At 50.5% G+C, this 17799-nt stretch overlaps 1 protein-coding gene across 1 annotated transcript; it reads right to left on the minus strand.

The window, feature by feature from the left end:
* Positions 1-2869: 2869 nt before the first annotated feature.
* Pdcd1 (programmed cell death 1) lies at positions 2870-15993 on the minus strand. Its single transcript, XM_032899635.1, has 5 exons — positions 15854-15993; positions 5685-6044; positions 5240-5401; positions 4619-4653; positions 2870-4098 (listed from the first exon to the last, which is right to left on the minus strand). The coding sequence occupies exons 1-5, from the start codon at positions 15927-15929 to the stop codon at positions 3868-3870; spliced, it is 864 nt and encodes a 287-aa protein (XP_032755526.1). The 5' UTR covers positions 15930-15993; the 3' UTR covers positions 2870-3867.
* Positions 15994-17799: the final 1806 nt, after the last annotated feature.

Genomic DNA, 17799 nt, shown 5'->3' on the forward strand with positions numbered 1-17799 from the left:
TGCCGCTTTACGGGAAAGCGGATGTGAAGTGCTGACTGGTCCCTGCGGCTCTCTCAGTTCTTATCTGAACAGGGGCTGCCACTACCGGATGGCCTGGCCCAGAAGCGCCTTGCAGCCCTGAGCCAGGCGGGAGGTTCAGAGACCCGTTGAGAGTACGACCACTTCCTCCCGCCTTCTGTGCCTTTTTCTTTTCTTTTTTTTTTTTTTTAGTACTCCCGCGTGTGCTTTCCATTCCTGCTGTTCTCTTTGAACTTATAACGATGTTCTTGCAACACCATATTCAAAGTGTATTAATCAGATTTTAATCCTGGTACGTTTTGATGCCCACACGGCTCCCCTGTCACTTTGGCACAACCCTAGCTTGCTTCTTTGCCTTCAGACACACGGAGCTGCCACTCATCCCTACAGCACTCTGCTGAGTCTGCTCGTGAGACCACACTGCTTATGGGGACAAGAGGACTTGAGCCAGTACAGATTCCTATACTGGGGCAGTTGTAGACTCAGCACTGACAACCCTGTGCCTCTCTCCCTCCCTGTGTCCCACAGGGCACAGATGGGCAAAGGTGAATGCCTAAGTTTGGTGCCTTTTCCTGCCACAGAGGAGGCCTGATCTTGCTTTCCAATGTTTGTTCTTAGCGGGTGTGGTTTTAATTTGTATTTCTGTGATCATGAGTAAAACTGAATTCTTCTTCATTGTTTGGGGTATCCGCGTGTGTGTGCCTGTGTGTGTGTGTGTGTGTGTGTGTGTGTGTGTGCATACACATGTATGTATGCAACATCATATATGAATGTATGAACAGCATGTAGAGCACACCTTCACGCACACACTGTGTACACTTGGCTATAATCACACACGCATGGTTATACACACAACACACACATGCACATACACATTGTATATGCACGTGTGTATGAGCAGGCGTCAGTGTATGTGCACTCACACGTCTCAGTGAAATGATGATTGACTACGTGTCCTGCTGGCTTTTTCATTGTGCTTTTAGATTTTTTTCCAGAGTTTTTAGATCTTCGTGCAAAATGTATTTCAGATCTAATTTAATTTTAGACGTAATCGGAGATCTTTGTGTGATAGCACGAATGTCTTACTTCAGCTTGCTTACATTTTCCACTACGTTGTGGCCTTTGCCTTCTACTTTTTTTCTGCTTCGAGCCTAATGTATCCATCTTACTCTGAATTGTTAATTGTTTCTTGTCCGAGGTTCTTTAATAGCTAGGGCTTACCTCACGCCCGAGCTGCTTGGGAACGTGTTTTTTTTTTTTTTAAATTATTTATTTATTTTATGTATAAGTACACTATCACTGTCTTCAGACACACCAGAAGAGGGCATCAGATCCCATTACAGTTGGTTGTGAGCCACCATGTGGTTGCTGGGATTTGAACTCAGGACCTCTGGAAGAACAGTCAGTGCTCTTAACCACTGAGCCATCTCTCCAGCCCCCTTACCTACTTGAGCTTCGTGCAGGGTTCCTTTCCATGCCGTCTGCTGCGTTTGGGACCGTGCAGGCGTGTTGCATGTGGTGGAATCTGAATTCCCAGGCAGGAGAATGCAGCACCCAGTGCAGGTTGCTCTCCACTTTCCCACATACATTAGAGGTTTTTAGGTGAGACTATTTCTTTTTGTAAAGTTAGAATGATGTTGAGTTTATAGATCCAGTAGGAAGAGCGGCCATGCCTGTGGTATGGAGCATGGTGAGTAGTGCTGTGTTCTGTGGGGAGGTGTGTCTGTACCCTGCTTCTCCTGCAGCTACCTCACAGATGTCCAACTCATCACATCTCATCTGTGGGTCACATATCAGACATTTAACAGAATTACAGTTATGAAGTATCAACAAAACAATTTTATAGTTGGGGGTTGCCACAGCCCAAGGGTCGAGTGAAGCAGTAGGGAGGTTGAGGACAACCGTAAGTAATACCTCATCAGCAGCTGTGGTGAGGAGCAGGCTAGAACTCTGCCTGCTACCCAAGAGGACTTCTAGAACAGTAGTGGAAAGCCACCTATTTCTTGATGTCCCCCTTATTTCGATGAGCTGTGTGACCGGGCTTCTTTTTGTAGTACCTGTGAGTTTTTCCAGCTCCCTGACTTACTCTCCTCTAACCCTGCCTGTCCAGTACACATCATCTCCTTCTCCCCTGCCCAACATGGAGTCAGAGCAGCGAGCTCAGGAGGGACTAGAAGGGCTAAGAAGTGAGTGAGGGAGTGAATGAGTGAGTGAGTATCTGTAAGCACCCAAAGGCCTTGAGTCAGGCTCTCCATTATCCGGACAGAGGTTGGAGAGGGGTATCTGCTTTCCTCTGTGATCAAAAGTCAAGACCCCAGAATAATGATAGGTTAGAAACAAGTTTATCCCCCCACCTTTTAGATGTCCTATCCTGTGTCCCGGGGAGGGACCCACAGGAACCTCTCTCATAATGAGATACACTTCACCAACCCTATTGAGATGACTCCCAGCACATGGCATCAACCCTGCAGAGAAGGACTCATAAATGACATGACGGGGGACACAGGCAAAACAGCCCAGGGTACCTTCCTGCTGGGGTGAGGCTTGGGGTGTGTAGCTGTGGGAGCCTGGGATGGCCTGGTGCAGAGGAACATGCCTCTTCCTCCGTGTCTGTACTTGAGGTCTTTCAGACCTTTCATTTACATGGTTACATGTAAATGTGGGGATAGCAGGTGGAGATGAGGCTAGGGCGTGACTGATTATTTCAGTAGTGGCAAGGACTGACTCAGGCTGGGCCTCGGCACGGCGATGACCTGCCCTACTTAGCCTGGAGCCTCCTCAGCCTGGCCCTGCAGCTCTTCCTCCCCACTGCCTCTGCCCCGGCACACCCAGAAGTAGAACAGAACTTCTTAAAGCTTTTGTAACCATTTAATTATAATGGGCTTAAACCAAAGGAAAGGGACTCTTGAGTCCTGGCCATTTAGGGTGCCCACCAGACAGCTAGGCTCTTGACTGTCTGGAGTGCCAAGGGAACCCTTAAACCATTTGCCCATCTCAGGGCCCTACGCTGTGATGGAGAGCCAGAACTGGACCCCAGGACAGGGTGAATGAGGAGATCCGAACACTTAAACCACTGCCTGCTGTGGGCAGAGTTGGTATGAATCAAAATTGTGTCCCCCCTTTCCTTCCCTGCTGCTGACATGGACCTTGTCCTTTTGGTTCCTAGGAGGGGTAGGGAGACTCGAGTGCCTCACTGGAGGTGTGGGTGGATCTCTAGCTTTGCTGGTTCCTTTTATTGCCTTAGTGTCCCTGCTGTAGAAAGAACTGAGGTGCAGAAGGACAGCAAGGACTCTCATGGAGTTGTTACCTGGAAAGTGTTCAGGCTTCCCGAAACCCTGAAGCTAGGAGCTTTTCTGGTCTTCATCAAAACTTTTCCAGGTCTCAGGATCAGTTCAGTCCCCCAGCCTAAGAATTTCCCGCCTGAGTATCTCCCAAAGGTGGCTTTAGGTGCTGGGCCCACTGTATAGCTGGACCCTCGTGTTATGGGGTTGCCTCACAGGGCTACTCAAAGTCAGGCCGTAACCAGGTCTCTCCATTTCCAGACACAGAACCCACAGACGCCATAGGCTACAGTGTCTCAAGTCCCTAGAAGTGCCCAACAGTAGGATTCAGGAGACTAGGCTTAGGCCAGCTCTGCACCCTGTGACAAGAGGAAACAGGGAAGCCTGCTGTTCCCAGCTTGTGGTAAACACGAAGAGAGCTCTCACTCAACAGTGCAAGCGCTGTCATTCCAGATAGCTCAGATCCTGGAGCTTTGCTGAACTGTAGCCTGCATGTTCCTCTTGACGGAGGAATGGACCAGTGCTCTCTGTGGAGGGCCTGTGGCATGCTAATGGCTGAAGAGTCTGGTCAAAGAGGCCAAGAGCAGTGTCCATCCTCATGTCTTGGAGGCCGAGGACCCTGTGGGCCATCAGCTGAGCCCCTACGTCCTATGGCTGAGGCATCCAGTCCTTCAGTGAAGACAATGGTGGCATATTCTGTGTGCACACAGGGGGCAGGCTCTGGTGTCTTCTCTCGTCCCTGAAAGTCCAGCTCCTCGTAGGCCACACTGGGGACAGGGGCTGCTGCATGCGCCTCCTTCTTCAAGGAGGGAAGAAGAAAGCCATCGGCGTTGTCAGTTGGGGGTTGGTGTACGCATCCCATAGTCTCAACCCCTCCCTCTGCTGCGTTTCCAGCCTGTCACTGGATTTGGGGTTCTTCTTAGAGCAAATGTACCTCAGCCACTGAAACTGGGACCTGACCTAACCGCTGTCCCTTTCCCCATTGCCCTCTGGGATATTTAGGGTGCAGCCCCTTGTTCCTGGCTCAGTTTCTACCTCTAAATGTTTCCTGGCCTTTTTGTGGGTTTAGGATTTCAAAATCTGATGTTTGCACTTTGTCTCTGCCCAGAGTAAAATAAGTAGTGACCATGTTGGGCAGGGCAGGGGTGTGCACAGTAGGGTCAGGTGCTGGGAGGAGCAGCAGGATATGGCTCTGGGAGCCTGGTGAGAAATGTGAGCTGGGTTCTCTCCAGTCTTCAGCCCTGTAGGCCCCATGGCCTCTCTACCTGTTCCAAGACCTAGGGGTGGACTGTGACGGATCACTCACGAAAGATACTCACCGGAGGGTCTTCCTTGTGTCCAGCTTCTCTGGCCTCTGTTGAGACACACGTTTTGAGTTAGAGGGCAGCTGCTGAGCCATCTTCCCTAGTAGAGAAATGTTCTCTCTCTGTCTCTCTCTATCTCTCTGTCTCTACCGTGTGTGTGTGTGTGTGTGTGTGTGTGTGTGTGTGTGTGGCCTTCCCAGTTGGGAGTTCCCAGTTGAATGGTGAATTGTGGAATATGGGCCTGCCACAGGCACACATGTATCAGTGCCCCCTTTCTTGGTACACCACAGCGCAGGGCAGGCGTGCAGCAGATAGCATGTGTGGCCTCTTAGCTGGCTGATGACCAGACCTCCTGGAGGTGGCAGCCTAAGAATGATCCACTCATAACAGGGGGCCTGGAGGTGGACTTAGACCTTCTTTTCAGTCAGAGAAATGGCAACTCTCATCAGTGGTTTAGTAAAACCATCAGCCTGAGGCTGGATGTGGGCAGGGTGCCCACAAGCTTTTGTCGTGGTCAGAGTGTGTGTGCTGTATGACGACCCTTCTGGTGAAGGCCCTCGTGGTGGTCAAAGTATGTGTGAAGTATGGTGACTACAAGGTCTGGTAGGGACAGAGGCAGGATATGATGAACCTTACCTGACATACCTGTTGAGCAGAAGGCAGCGAGGGCCCAGGCCAGCAGCAGCAACACGGGGATACCCACTAGGACGCTCATGATGACAATGACCAAGCCTTGAACCTGGCCTTCTGGCTTGGGTGAGGGTCTGGGATATGTTGTTGGTGTCTCCAGGATTCTCTCTGCAGGACCAGAAAGAATAGAGTTCTAGGACACCAATAGTGTGTTCTCTTTAGGGACACACACCCTGCCCCCTCCAAGTCCCAAGGGCTGTTCATTTTGGATTGCAGTGACTAGCCACCCACCCTACTTCCATAGGCCCCATCCCTTAAAGATAAACGAGCATTTGAGGATTTCTACAGGGAGAGGGACAGCATCTTCAAGGCTCTGGACAGAGCCACGGAAGGGAGCCTAACGGGTCCCTGGGCAGGAGGGGATCTCCTACTTCGGCTCCTCTAGCGGCACCTGTTACCACGAGCTCCGCTCCAGGGCTCTCTTTGATTTGTGTCTTGGGAGGCAGGGAGATGGCCCCACAGAGGTAGATGCCACTGTCATTGCGCCGTGCATCGAGGATGTTCATGTGGAAGTCATGTCCGTTGGGCAGTCGTACGATCTGGAAGCGGGCATCCCGGACGGGCTGGCTGTAACCATTGCAGAAGGCGGCCTGTTTTTCAGTCTGGTTGCTGGGGCTCAGACGGTACCAGTTCAGCTTAAGATCCTCCGACCAGTTGGAGAAACTGCAGGTGAAGGTGGCATTTGCTCCCTCTGACACTGTGAGCCAGGTTGGGGAGAAGGTGAGGGGCCTCCAGGGCTTATTGAGGACCTCTGAGATAGAGGAGAAGAAAGAACTGTGAGGAAGAGGCTTGTACATCCTGTCTGACATCTGAAATCCCTGGGGAGAGGAAGTCCTCTCAGACCCATCCCAGGGTACAATCTCATTAGCAGTTCCCCTACCTAGGAGCTTGTAGCCTCTTGCAAGTTGTGGATATGTGAACCCCCAACAAGCAGGGCTCTTCCTTGAGCATAACTGAACCTAGGGGCTGGAGGCTACTCTTCTGTCCTTTGAGAGTTCAGGATATCCGCCCCCCCCCCCGCAAGATGTCTCTATCTTCCCACTCCTGTTCAAGATGTCCCAGGCCTGACTTGTATGTTCCATCCCTGGACTTCTGGTTGGCTGGCTCAGTTCTGTCTGACGGGTCAGTAGGATAGTGGGGTGGGAGTGTGGGGGATTTCCGTGGAAACCCCAGACTTGGAGAGGGTGGACTCTTTAGTAAGCTTGGAGTCTGGGCGGTGTCCTGGCCCAGGGAGACCACCAAGTAAGTCAGAGCTACCCTGAGTAGCAGAAGGCACAGCATAGCAGTCATGTCTTCCGGCCAGATCAGAGGTCACAGCAAGAAGCCTCCAAAGAGCAGCTGCATCATTGCCCCTCAAGCGGACAGAAGGTCTAGGACTCACCCAAACAAAGATGGGCTGGGCTAGTAGGACTACCTACCAGGGTTTTGTCAGGGATGCCTGACGCAGCCTGCAGGGGCTCACAGCTCTTCTCAACAAATGCCTGCCCCACTGGGAAGCTGCTTTCCACATACATGCACGCTGACACAGAACACATAACCTTCCACCAGCACGCAAAAGCACCCACTACTGGGGCCCATAGGATGTCAGCAGTTGAACCCGCGGTCAGTTATGTAGGTACAGTCAGAAGTCTCAGGGTCAGGGAAATATAGACTTGCTGAGCACACACATGCTGGACCTTACCCAGGGAGACTGACGTGCACACAGGAAACAGGCATCGAGACATCCTTGAAGCTACTTTGGCCTCAACTCTGTCTGGGCTGCCAACTGTCTTTGCCTTTAGCCGGTGTAGTCATTTGGCAACTGGGGCTCGTAGAGAAAGAGCCGGTGCAAATAGAGATGTGGCCCCAGCTGTATCCTTTCCTCCCACTGATCGAGTAGTCATATAGCGAGGGAATTCTACCCGATTACATGGCCCAGGGCACTGCGCCCCAAACACCACCCCCACCTCAGAAGTGGGGTATTTGATAATGCTTGCCGGGCATGGCTCCTCCCAGGGGTACAGAGAGGGAGGCTGTGCTGTCACAGCTAAGGTCACGGGCTCAGGAGGCAGGAGGCAGAGGCAAAGAAGAGGGGTCAGTGAGGGAGAAGGCGAACAGGAAGAGCCCCGGCACACGAGGTAGATGAAGCCATCCAGCTCAGAAAGGAAGCCAGAGATACTCAGCAGAGCAGACTTCGGCAGAGGAAGACTCTGAGACACCCCCACTGTGTAGCCTTGCCCAGAAATAGTCTCCATCACCAAGGCAGAACTGGCATTTCCCCTCCTTGATGTTCTCAGCTGTACCATGGGTGACGGATGTAAAGTTAATCTAGTGACACTTGAACTTGAGAGCGGGCATAGCCTATGAGCTAGACCTGGAGATCCTCAAGGGTCAGGGTCTCTAGATCCCGTGCAGAGTGGGTGAGGTCTAGGTCACACGGTTCGGGGCAGGGTAGGCAGTGGTCCATGTAGGTCTGTATGGCCCAGAAGAACCAGTAGTGTCAGAAGTCGCTGGAGGGACTGGGCCCAGGCTGGGTGTTGCCAGTGTGATGACTTCCCATTTAAGGTTCTGTTTTTTTCTCAGAGGGAACACAACTACCATGAGGACTTCAGAACACCCACTCTTGGCTCTCAGTTGTGTGCCCAAACCGCACACAGCTAGCAAGTCACAACACAGTGAAAATGGCATAGTGCCCGTTCTTTGTTTTGGGCAGGATTATCACACCTGCCCCAGGTCACCTGTGGTCTGTGAGCAGGCCAGGTACCTCTGTCCGGTTACCATCTCCCGTCCCCTTTGATGGGACCCCATCCACTAGGCTTTGGGACCACGGCGTGTCCTCAGAGAACCACCTGCTACCCTCCCTCTCAAAGCTGAGCCCCTAGGTTGCCCCAGATGAGCTCTTGGGTAGACATTTGCTAATGGTAGACATTTGCTGTTTGTTTCCAGATCTCTCATGCTCCTGGGTCTGAATGTGTGACAGTTTGAGTCACTTGTCCCGTTCCTGGCTCTGCTATTCCTCTGATGGCAGGACCTATGACTTCCCGGGTCTCTGTCCTTTCATGAGTCTCTGCCTATGTCCATCCCAGGGCTCTGTCTGGTTCTGTTCAGATCCTGGTTCTGTTCAGATTCCTCAGAGAGAGGAAGACCCTGCTCTCTCTGTGCCCCACAGCCTCTTTACACCCTAGCCATCCCCCCTCAAAATTACTTTATAGACCTGGGATGTGTCTTCCCTCGGTGTGCCTGTGGTGGGCCTGCAGAAGACAAGGGAGGACTTCCTCACAGAGGATGTTTTGCTAGAGGGATGGACAGGAGGGACTGGGCTTTGGCAAGAGAGCGTCTATCTCTGGAGGCCACCAAGTAGTAATACCATAGGGAGCCTACCCTCAGGCATTCAGTTCTTCTGTAAAGAGCAAAGTGCTCCCCCCCACTCCCAGGAGGAGAGCTGCTGGTAATTGGGCTGGGTGTGATGACTTCTAGAAGGTTCAACCCCAAGGAACCTCAGTGATCCTGGCTCCCTGCACTTCCGAGAAAGTGAGATAGCTACTTCAGTGGCTGAGGCCCCCAGACAGTACCTCTGAGTCCCCCTTTCATGCTGTGGATGCCTATGGAACATACAGGCAGATGGAAATGAAGTGTTGCTGTGGTTAAAATGCACAATGGTGGCTTCTCTTTAAGAGATGGGAACTGGCTAAGTAGCCGAGGCTAGCCTTGAACTCACAATTCTCCTTCTACTTCCTACGTGCGGAGATCGCAGGCAGGTACTGTCATGCTGGGATAAAGGCATACTTCTTATTAATCCACAAGTGGTAGGTGGAGGTGGGATTATTCTGATGTCTGGGCACAGTGGGTGAGGACATCCCAGTCCTCGATGTGAGTTCCACTAATTTGATGCTGTTCGCATAATTAGAAACTTCACAGGAAAGAGAGGATGGAAAGCCAGGAAGATGGCCCAGCAGGTGAAAAACGTTTGCTGCACAAGCATGAGGACCTAAGTCTGGATCCAGATAACAGACGGGCGTGGCAGGATGTGCCTGCGATTGCAACACTGTAGCAGCGGAGACAGGGGAGGCCTTGGAGACTCACGGCCAATTAGCTTGGATGGAAAAACACAGGTTTCAGGTTTAGTGGAAAATACTGTCACAAGGAAATAAAGGGCCTCATAGAGTTATTAATTCACCTTAATTTCACTGTGTACTCATATTCAGATTTTTTAAAATAGTTTTTTTAGGACAGGGTTTCTCTGTGTAGACCTGGTTGTCCTGGAACTCTAGACCAGGCTGGCATTGAACTTAGAGATTTGCCTGCCTCTGCCTTCCCAGTGATTGGATTAAGGCCCGGTACCACCAAACCCTGCTTTAACCTGCCTTTAAGAGAACAGTGTAACCATCAGCCATGCTCCCCTTGGATTTCCCACGTCATCAGCTTTTACAACATAAGCAACGCATGACAGTGATCTTAAGTTAGGAACTGGTCCAGGCCTCTGGCCCAGATAACGCATGTGTGTCATTTGCTGAAAAGGACAAAGGTGGGAAGCAATATTCTATAATCAATCCATCACAAGGGTTGAAAGTGTCCGTTTATGGGTACTGGTTGATAATGGTGCTTGTCTGGGTCAGTGGAGATCAGTTGGAGCCAGTGAGTTAATCCTTTGTAAAACTCTGGTAAACATTTCTGTGAAGTATCTCCTCCACCCCCCATATGATGCTCTTTATGCTGTTCAATAAAGACAGAGCCCCTTTGTTAAGGACACACACACACACACACACACACACACACACATACACACACATACACACAGAGTTCACAGACACAGAGACAGCCATGACACACACAGGACAGGAGACACAGACACAGGGACGGATTCACAAAACAACCTTCAGGCAGGCAGAGATTCAGACTCACACAGACAGACAGAGGATAGAAGACACGTGGAACATGAAGTAGAGAATTCTAATATGGACGGACTCTCTTAGTTAAATGACCCCAAGGGGAGGTGCATCTGTTTCTTTCCTCAATGTGACACCGATTCATTATTGGTGACTCAGAGTTAATCAGTGATGCATATAATCTGCATAAAAGTACAGTAACAAGGCAGGATATCATCTTCTGGCCCACAGACATCAAAACCGACACCCATGTAAGTCTCATGGGTCTTCAGTGTTGGCTCCGTTGCTAAAGTGTTAGCCAAGCAAACAAGAGGGCTGGAGAGTGATTTCCAGCACCTATCTAAGACCGGGGTGGCAGCACACATGTGCCTGTAACCCCAGTACTGAGAAGACAGAGACAAGGGGAACCCTGGGGCTTGTTGGAGAGCTAACTTGGCTCTCCAACAAGTCAGTAAAGTTTCAGGCTCAGAGAAAGATCCTGTCTTAAAAATCATGGTGGAGAGAAACTGAGGAAGATGCCTGATGTTGATCACTGACCCACACATACATATTCACACAAATGCACATAAAACACACATGCATAAGTATGTACACACACACGCACGCACACACACATTCCTCTCATTTGTAAAAATCACCAGAGGTGCCTGACTTTTACGTGGTAGTGTGAATGGCACTGAGGAGATTTGGACCCCTCTTCACGTTTAGGTCCTATTTTCTCTCGTCTTGTGGGCCTCGAACCAGGATATGAGAACCTAGGACTGACTGGGATCTCTTTTGGGAATGCTTCCAGAAGCAGCCTAGTTGAAATCACCCCTTTTCTATCAACCTAGTGAGGTATGGGGGTCAGATTGTGATAATAAGACCCCTTTCCTTACCCAACCTGTCCCAGGGCTTGAGCCCCTGGAGGTTCAGTGTGGCGGTGCCGTCGGTAATAACTTAGCTTTCTGGTCTTCCGCCCCCATTTCTGTCCAACTTACTTGGGAGCCAGGGATCCTGCCATCAGTATATGTCTGTTCCCAGAACACTAATTCCAAAGTGATATACTAGTGATACTGGGAGGGGAGAGCTTCAGAGGACACTGGGAAGCCACTCAAAGTGCTCTCTGGGGGAGGCTGGGTTGTAAGAATAAGCACACTTGCTCTGTGTTTCAGTAGGATTCCTGGACCCACCCTGGGGACTCTGTAGTCTTCCCACTGGCAAGAAGACCTCACCAGAGGCCACCTCTTGACCCCGGACTCCCAACACTTAGAACCCTGTGATGATTAAACCTTGTTCTTCATAAATCACCCAGACTGTGGTGTTCCGTTACAACAACAGCAAAGGCCCTAAGCAAGGCTACTTCCTCCAGGCAGCCTTCCTGGGCGTCTTAGCCTTTACAAGTTCTGCACAGAAGGTAAAGATCAGAAATGACAGGGGCTTCTCAATTTCCCTGAGCTTGCTCTTAAATTTGTGTACAGAGGTATGTGGATAGGTGGGTGGCATGTTCTAGTTAGCACTGGGAGGTTGAGAGGGAGAGTTCTGTTAGTCAGAGCCTGAGGCTGGAGGGCCACAAGGCAAGCTCCCTGCAGACCACAGGCTCCTGTGTGTTGAGGCCAAATCATAACCACACAGGCGCACACAATACCTTATTTAGGCAAGATTCGTCTAGATGAAAGCATGGTCAGGTGGGTGACAGGGATCCCTTGTTTGTTACAAATGGATTGGAATCCCCATGTCCACCAGAAGAAATATCCCCAGTGTGAGGGTCCCAGAAGGGCACCTACAAGGATTAGCAGGACTATTATTTTAAGTAGACACGAGATGCTGCAGACATACCCCATCTCCTGCCTAGGCTGTTAAGGACACAGGCTTACCAAGCCAAAGAAGAAGTAGAGAGCCTACAGACATTCAGCCCAAACCATCTCTTACAAGAGTCCCAGCTAGGGAGAAGCAAGCCAGCTAGAAGCACGATGTCAGAGCTCTAGCTGCATCTAGGTGGGGATGTGTCCCCAGAGGACTTGGGACGATGAGGGATAAAGGGCTTTTTAACATCTGCCACTGATGCTTGGCGATCCAGAACATCACAGTGATGTGAGAAAGTGAGAGATGGGAGGGGGTGGGTTGTTCCTAAACTCATACTGGAATCTTTACCCCAGGACCTCAGGTTAAAACTCCTAGCAAGGAGTGGGAGCTAGCTATAGGATTAATTAAGATAAGGTCACGTAGGAGTAGGGTGAAGGCTTAGCTAGTAGGGATGGTGTCTGTGTAGAAAGGGAATTGCAGACACTGTCTGATACCTGTGGGTAAAGGCAGAAGTAGAGGATGTCTAGGTACCAAGAAGCCTAAGGGTTGCTGGAAAACTCAAAGGCAGGAGGGGGACCTGGTACGCACTGGCCTACAGGGGTTGAAGATCATCTTCTCTTGAGTTCCAACTTAAGAACATGAAACCTGCTGGGAGTCGGTGGCATGCACCTTTAGCAGTCCTTGATCTCTGTGAGTTCGAGGTCAGCCTGGTCTACAGAGCAAGTTCCAGGACAATCAGGGCCACACAGAGAAACCATGGCTTGAGGGTAAGTCGGGGAAAGAACCTCAAGTCTGAGACAACGCTTCCTAAAGCCTCTCTCTGCTAATTGTGGTACTTGGTAACGACCATCTGGCCAAGCCACTGAAGACTGTACCAATAAACCAGGTGAAGTTGTTTGTGCCTGGGATCTCCCAAAATTGGTACTGGACAATTTTGAGTTTGAGGCTGGCCTAGAAATCTGATGAGACATTGTCTCAAAAAAAAAAAAAAAAAAAAAAGAAAGAAAGAAAGAAAGAAAAGAAAAGAAAAAAAAAGAAAAAAGAATGTCAGTTTCTAAACTAATGGATCTTTATCTATCTATCTATCTATCTATCTATCTATCTATCTATCTATCTATCTATCTCCTATAACTGTTTTCTAAATATCTATCCTTATACAGATAAGTCAAGCTCTCATCCTCCTCAAAGAAGATTCTTTTTGCAGCATATAGAGGTGATTACAGAGATGTACAGCTGTTCAAAATGCAGACAGAGTAGGTGACTGTGGCACAACCCCAATGTTATATTTGGAGTGAAACCTCTAAGCCTAAGGCTCACAGAAGAGAATGTTGTAAGAGCCACAGGTCCAGGACCCCTGTTGATAGTGTTCTCTAGACACTGCAGGGAAAGCATACCCATGAGCTCTGGACCATGGTTGACTAAACACAAGACAAACATAATTACAACACCACCTGACAGTTGTGGGCAGAGGGAATGCCGCATGGTCCTATCCCTACAGGAAGAGCTATAGGAAGCTAATGGCAGAGGGAGAATCAGTTACCTCAGAGACGTCGAATTCCCGCATAGGTTGTCCAGTCCCAAGTGGTCAACCCTGAACGTGTGCACATATAAGTAAAGCTAGATACAGGTGTGTATACACATATATGTATAGGATGTGTATTTTTCAGAAGTATACATTAAAAAAAGCAAATCTGACTTTAAGGAATGTGTCTTAGGGTATGTTTGGCAGTTTTCACAGATGGTCTGAGTAAACCTCATGGCTAAGGCAATGCTTGTTTCTCCCAAATCGTAGGCGAGAGGCTAGAAAAATACCTCAGCAGTTATGAGCTCTGGTACTCTTCCAGAGGACCCAGATTGAATTTCCAGCACCCGCATGGTGGCTCACAATCATATATTTATTACTGTGGCTCCAGGATAACCAATGCCTTCTTCTGGCCTCTATGGAAACCAGGCACGCACATGATGCACATACTGGCAAGCCATACCCCACAAGGTAAGATAAAATAATAAGACAAACAAATAACCAAAGAACAAAGGGAAAAAGCGCAGGTGAGAAAACGATAAAGAGACTGACTTGTGTCTTTGGAATGAAACCCCTAAGCCGAAGGCTCAGGAAGAATTACAGGAGAGAGTGTGGTACGGTTATAAGAGCCAGAGGTCCAGGACACCTGTTGATGGCGTTCATTAGACAGGGGAAATGCACCCATAAACTCTGAACCAGGGCTGACTGAATACAAGGCAAGCCAAAGGCCACCACGCTCACCAGTGGTTCTATGGACTAACTTTGGTTGTTTTTCCCAAAAGTGTCTGCTACAAGGCAGCTCAGGCTGGTCTTGAACTTTGCTGGGTGTGCTCTGCTATGACTGTCTTTAGTCTGAATACAAGCCAGTCCATTTCTGAGCCTGAGTTTTCCTCACCTCAGTCCCTAGGCAGCTGCTGTGGAGGTTAGGAGACTTGTAAAACAGAGAGAGTAAACGTGAGAGGGTCTGTCTATGGGAACGGCTGAGAGAAAGAAGGGTAGCCAATGAGGAAGGAAGGAATGTGGTAGACTAAAGGTCCATGACCGCCAAAGGCACTGGCTGGGTAAAGTGTTCCACGGGGGATGGGGTTGGGGGCTGAAAGGGGAGGCATAGCAGCTTTGAAACATTTGTCAGACACAATCTAGAGGAGGCCTGCATAAGTACATCTGTATTTCCATACTCTCTCACGAAAGTTTTGTTTGGGGACATGCCTGGTGTGCCAGGTCACCAGAGTGAGTCATAGTCCCCTTTCTATCTCAGTTGCTTCTCTCCAATGACACATATTCCTTCCGACTTTGTTCCCTGGGTTTCCCGACAAGGTTCCTCCGAGGCACTTCTTTTACCCATAGGGCCTCAGACCATCGACTATGTTCAGGCCTGCTTCCTCTATCCAGTCTTGACGGCAAACCATGGGCTGTCTTAAGAGGCTACTGTGGAGGGAAAATGTCCCTGGCTTCCCAACCAGCCTTGGTCTGCAACCTAGGAGAGGGCCTGGGGTGGTGAGTACCCAGGTCCCAGTCCCATCCTGCTTTCATGGTAGGGAAGAGGCTGGGCTAAAGGTGACTGGGACTTCATATGAGCCAGGGGACATCATTGTGGGTATTAAAGCAACACAAGAATATAAGCTTCTCTGGGTCACACTTCCATGACCTGTGGGTGTAGCGTTGACCCAGGAGCTTGATGACCTCCAGGGGGAACAAAGTTCCCCCTGGTCCTGGGTTCCCAGTGAAGGTCATCTCAGTCCAGAGGGTAGAGGGCAGGGATCATGGGGTACAGGAGCACAGGGAGCTGAGTTTTCACTGTGAGGAATTTGAGCAGGATTGCTGTACCCCTCCATTTGCCTCCCCCTCCCCAGAGTCCACTGGGGATGCTGTGAGGCCGGGGATATGCACTGGGGAGTCCTCCAGAGAGGCTCATGGGAAGCCTGCCCATGAGGGTAGACAGATGATTATACTCTTGGATCTTCAGTCATTTATACAGTGTGTAGGGCAGACCCGGTGTAGGGATGTCCCCAACCATAGGAAAACACAGAGAAGGGCTAGGGATACCAGAACCGGGCAGAATCCTGGAGCTGGGCCACAGTGGCTAAGGTCAGATCTCTCCAGACCTACCGTCGCTCCACAGAGAGGGACATAGAAGATCAATTGAGATTAGACAAATGTTCTGTCTGTCTAAAAGCAAGGAGCGGGTGGATTTTGAGCCCCGAGGGGGAATTCCACCTGTAAAACCCGCCTAGGGCTGAGAAACGAACCGATCTGTGTAACCAGGGACACAGCCATCCCCTGTGCTCAGTGTTCCTCTCCTCCAGTGATAGGAATGGAGGGTGAAGATCTCTTTAAGCCCCGACCCAGCCACCAACCCCTGACCCCGCATCCCTAGGAGACACATACCTAGAAGCCACCCTGATTGCCAGCTCAACTGTAGCACAGCCCAAGTGAATGACCAGGGTACCTGCTGGACCCACATGCCCAGAGCCCCTGGCTGCGTCTTCTTCAGTCACGGTCTCTTCTTCCTCCTCCTCCGCTGCTCAGGCAGAGTTGTCTGTGCGGAAAGGAAACTGTCCTGGGTCATGTTGGAGGGAGGAGACCTGTTCTTGGCTCCCGCCCCCTCTTCCTCCACCTCCACAGGGGTAGGAGAACAGGCGACTAGAGGTGGGGGAGGGGGATGGAACGGGAGGGGAGAAGGAGGGACCAATGCCTAGAGCAGGTAAGGGACTAGTGAGAGAGTGGGGAACAGAAAGTGGGGAGAGAAGACCAGCTGTCTTTGCCTCTTGCCCCCCTATGGGGTTCTCTCCATTTCAAGTAGTTTTGGTCGTTTCCATTCCTGGTACCCCTACCCTTAGCTCCTAGGGCTAAGAGAGACTGAAACTAGGGTCAGACTCTTGTCCTTTTGGAGGGTAGATGTCTTCCCTCGCTCTGGTACCTATGGCTGGAGTGAAGGTGAACTGGACCTTCCCCTACCTTGTCTGCCATGAGTGTCCCCTGAGCTATGCCTTAGTTCTTTCCATTCGAGGAGCAAGAGCCCAGCTATCCCACACGCTTGTGTTTGATGGGTCAGAGGAGGCCTCAAAGGGCTATAGGGAACATCTCCTAGGACCCTGAGAAGATGCCTTTCTTCCCTTGACACACCCAGAGGTTTAGAAAGCCCCTGGGCCTGGTCTTGCTTTCTCTCATGGTTTTTCTTCCTCTCAGGACACTGGATGTGCCGTCTGGATTACTGTCTTCTCTGCTTTCACAGTTGTCCTAGTTTGCTAGTTTTGCTGCCCGAGATCTTCCTCTTCGCCGGAGAGACCTAACACCAGTCTGGAGTGGGCATAGTTTTTAGGTCTTTCCCAGTCAACCTTCCTCAGTTCCTAGGATGTGGAAAGCCACCTCACCTCACGCCTGTCCCACCCCTGTCTTCCTGGGGATGGGCGGGGTGGGCAGGCCTGCAAGCACAGCACCCAGCTGGCTAGTCATTTCTGGGGGCATTCTGATTACTTAATAGTTCGGCTTTCTCGGTGTTTCACCACAGAGAATGGGGGGGAAAAAAAAGGAAAAACGAAACTGCTAATATTAGCAATGAGATGTGTGGGTCTCGCTACCCTAAAAGCAGCCAGGCTGGAAACCATCTGGCAGTTGCCACAGCCACCCTGGTTTAGAGGCACCAGCTTGGTGGGGAAGGAAACGTTACTTTGAACAGCGCGTAGAAATGGAAAAAGAGGCACAGACTGGCCGCCTCCAGTCTCAGTATGGGGCTTGTGGGCAGAAGCTAGGGGGATCCCCTCCCCAGTCCTGGCTGTCACAGAGCCTTTTTGACACCTCATGTCTCCCAGGCATAGGGAGATTACATCTAGCCCAGGCTAGATGATCACATACTGGCTACAGGCCTAGGGTGAGTTCTGGACAGACCCCACCCAGGCTTGCTCTGATGTTCTATCTAGAATTGTCCTACGGGACTCAGACTGTACAGGACAGTTCATGAGGACTGGAGAGGAACAGAGCCCAAGCAGCATCCCTGGCATTTACACGAACCGGGGCATCTTTTCATGGAGAGGGAGGGAACCTCTGTCTGCCTCTCTCCTACCCCCTCTGTTGTACCTTCTTCCTCTTCAGCCTCACTATCTGATTCTCCCATCTTCCCTCTTTTCTCCTCAACAGTGGGGGTGAGGAGCAAGGCTGGGCCTCGGGTAACCCTAATCGTTGTCCTTATGCCAGTAGCCACACGCATGCCATCCCCAACATACATGATGGAACCCACACAATATCAAACACACATACTCTCCTGCCATAAACACACACAGTTCTCAGGGCTCGTGCTGTCCCCTGATATCCATACTCTCTTCAGATATGCATGA

Source organism: Rattus rattus, chromosome 4 (genome assembly GCF_011064425.1).
Source record: "Rattus rattus isolate New Zealand chromosome 4, Rrattus_CSIRO_v1, whole genome shotgun sequence".
In the NCBI taxonomy this organism is placed as follows: domain Eukaryota; kingdom Metazoa; phylum Chordata; class Mammalia; order Rodentia; family Muridae; genus Rattus; species Rattus rattus.

Coding starts and splice junctions, on each gene's coding strand:
- Pdcd1 (XM_032899635.1), bottom strand. CDS start 15,929: ATGTGGGTCCAGCAGGTACCCTGGTCATTCACTTGGGCTGTGCTACAG. Junction 5,402..5,684: donor AGCGGAGCTCGTGGTAACAG/GTGCCGCTAGAG, acceptor CTGGTCCTGCAG/AGAGAATCCTGGAGACACCA. Junction 4,654..5,239: donor CTGCTCAACAGGTATGTCAG/GTAAGGTTCATC, acceptor GTGTCTCAACAG/AGGCCAGAGAAGCTGGACAC.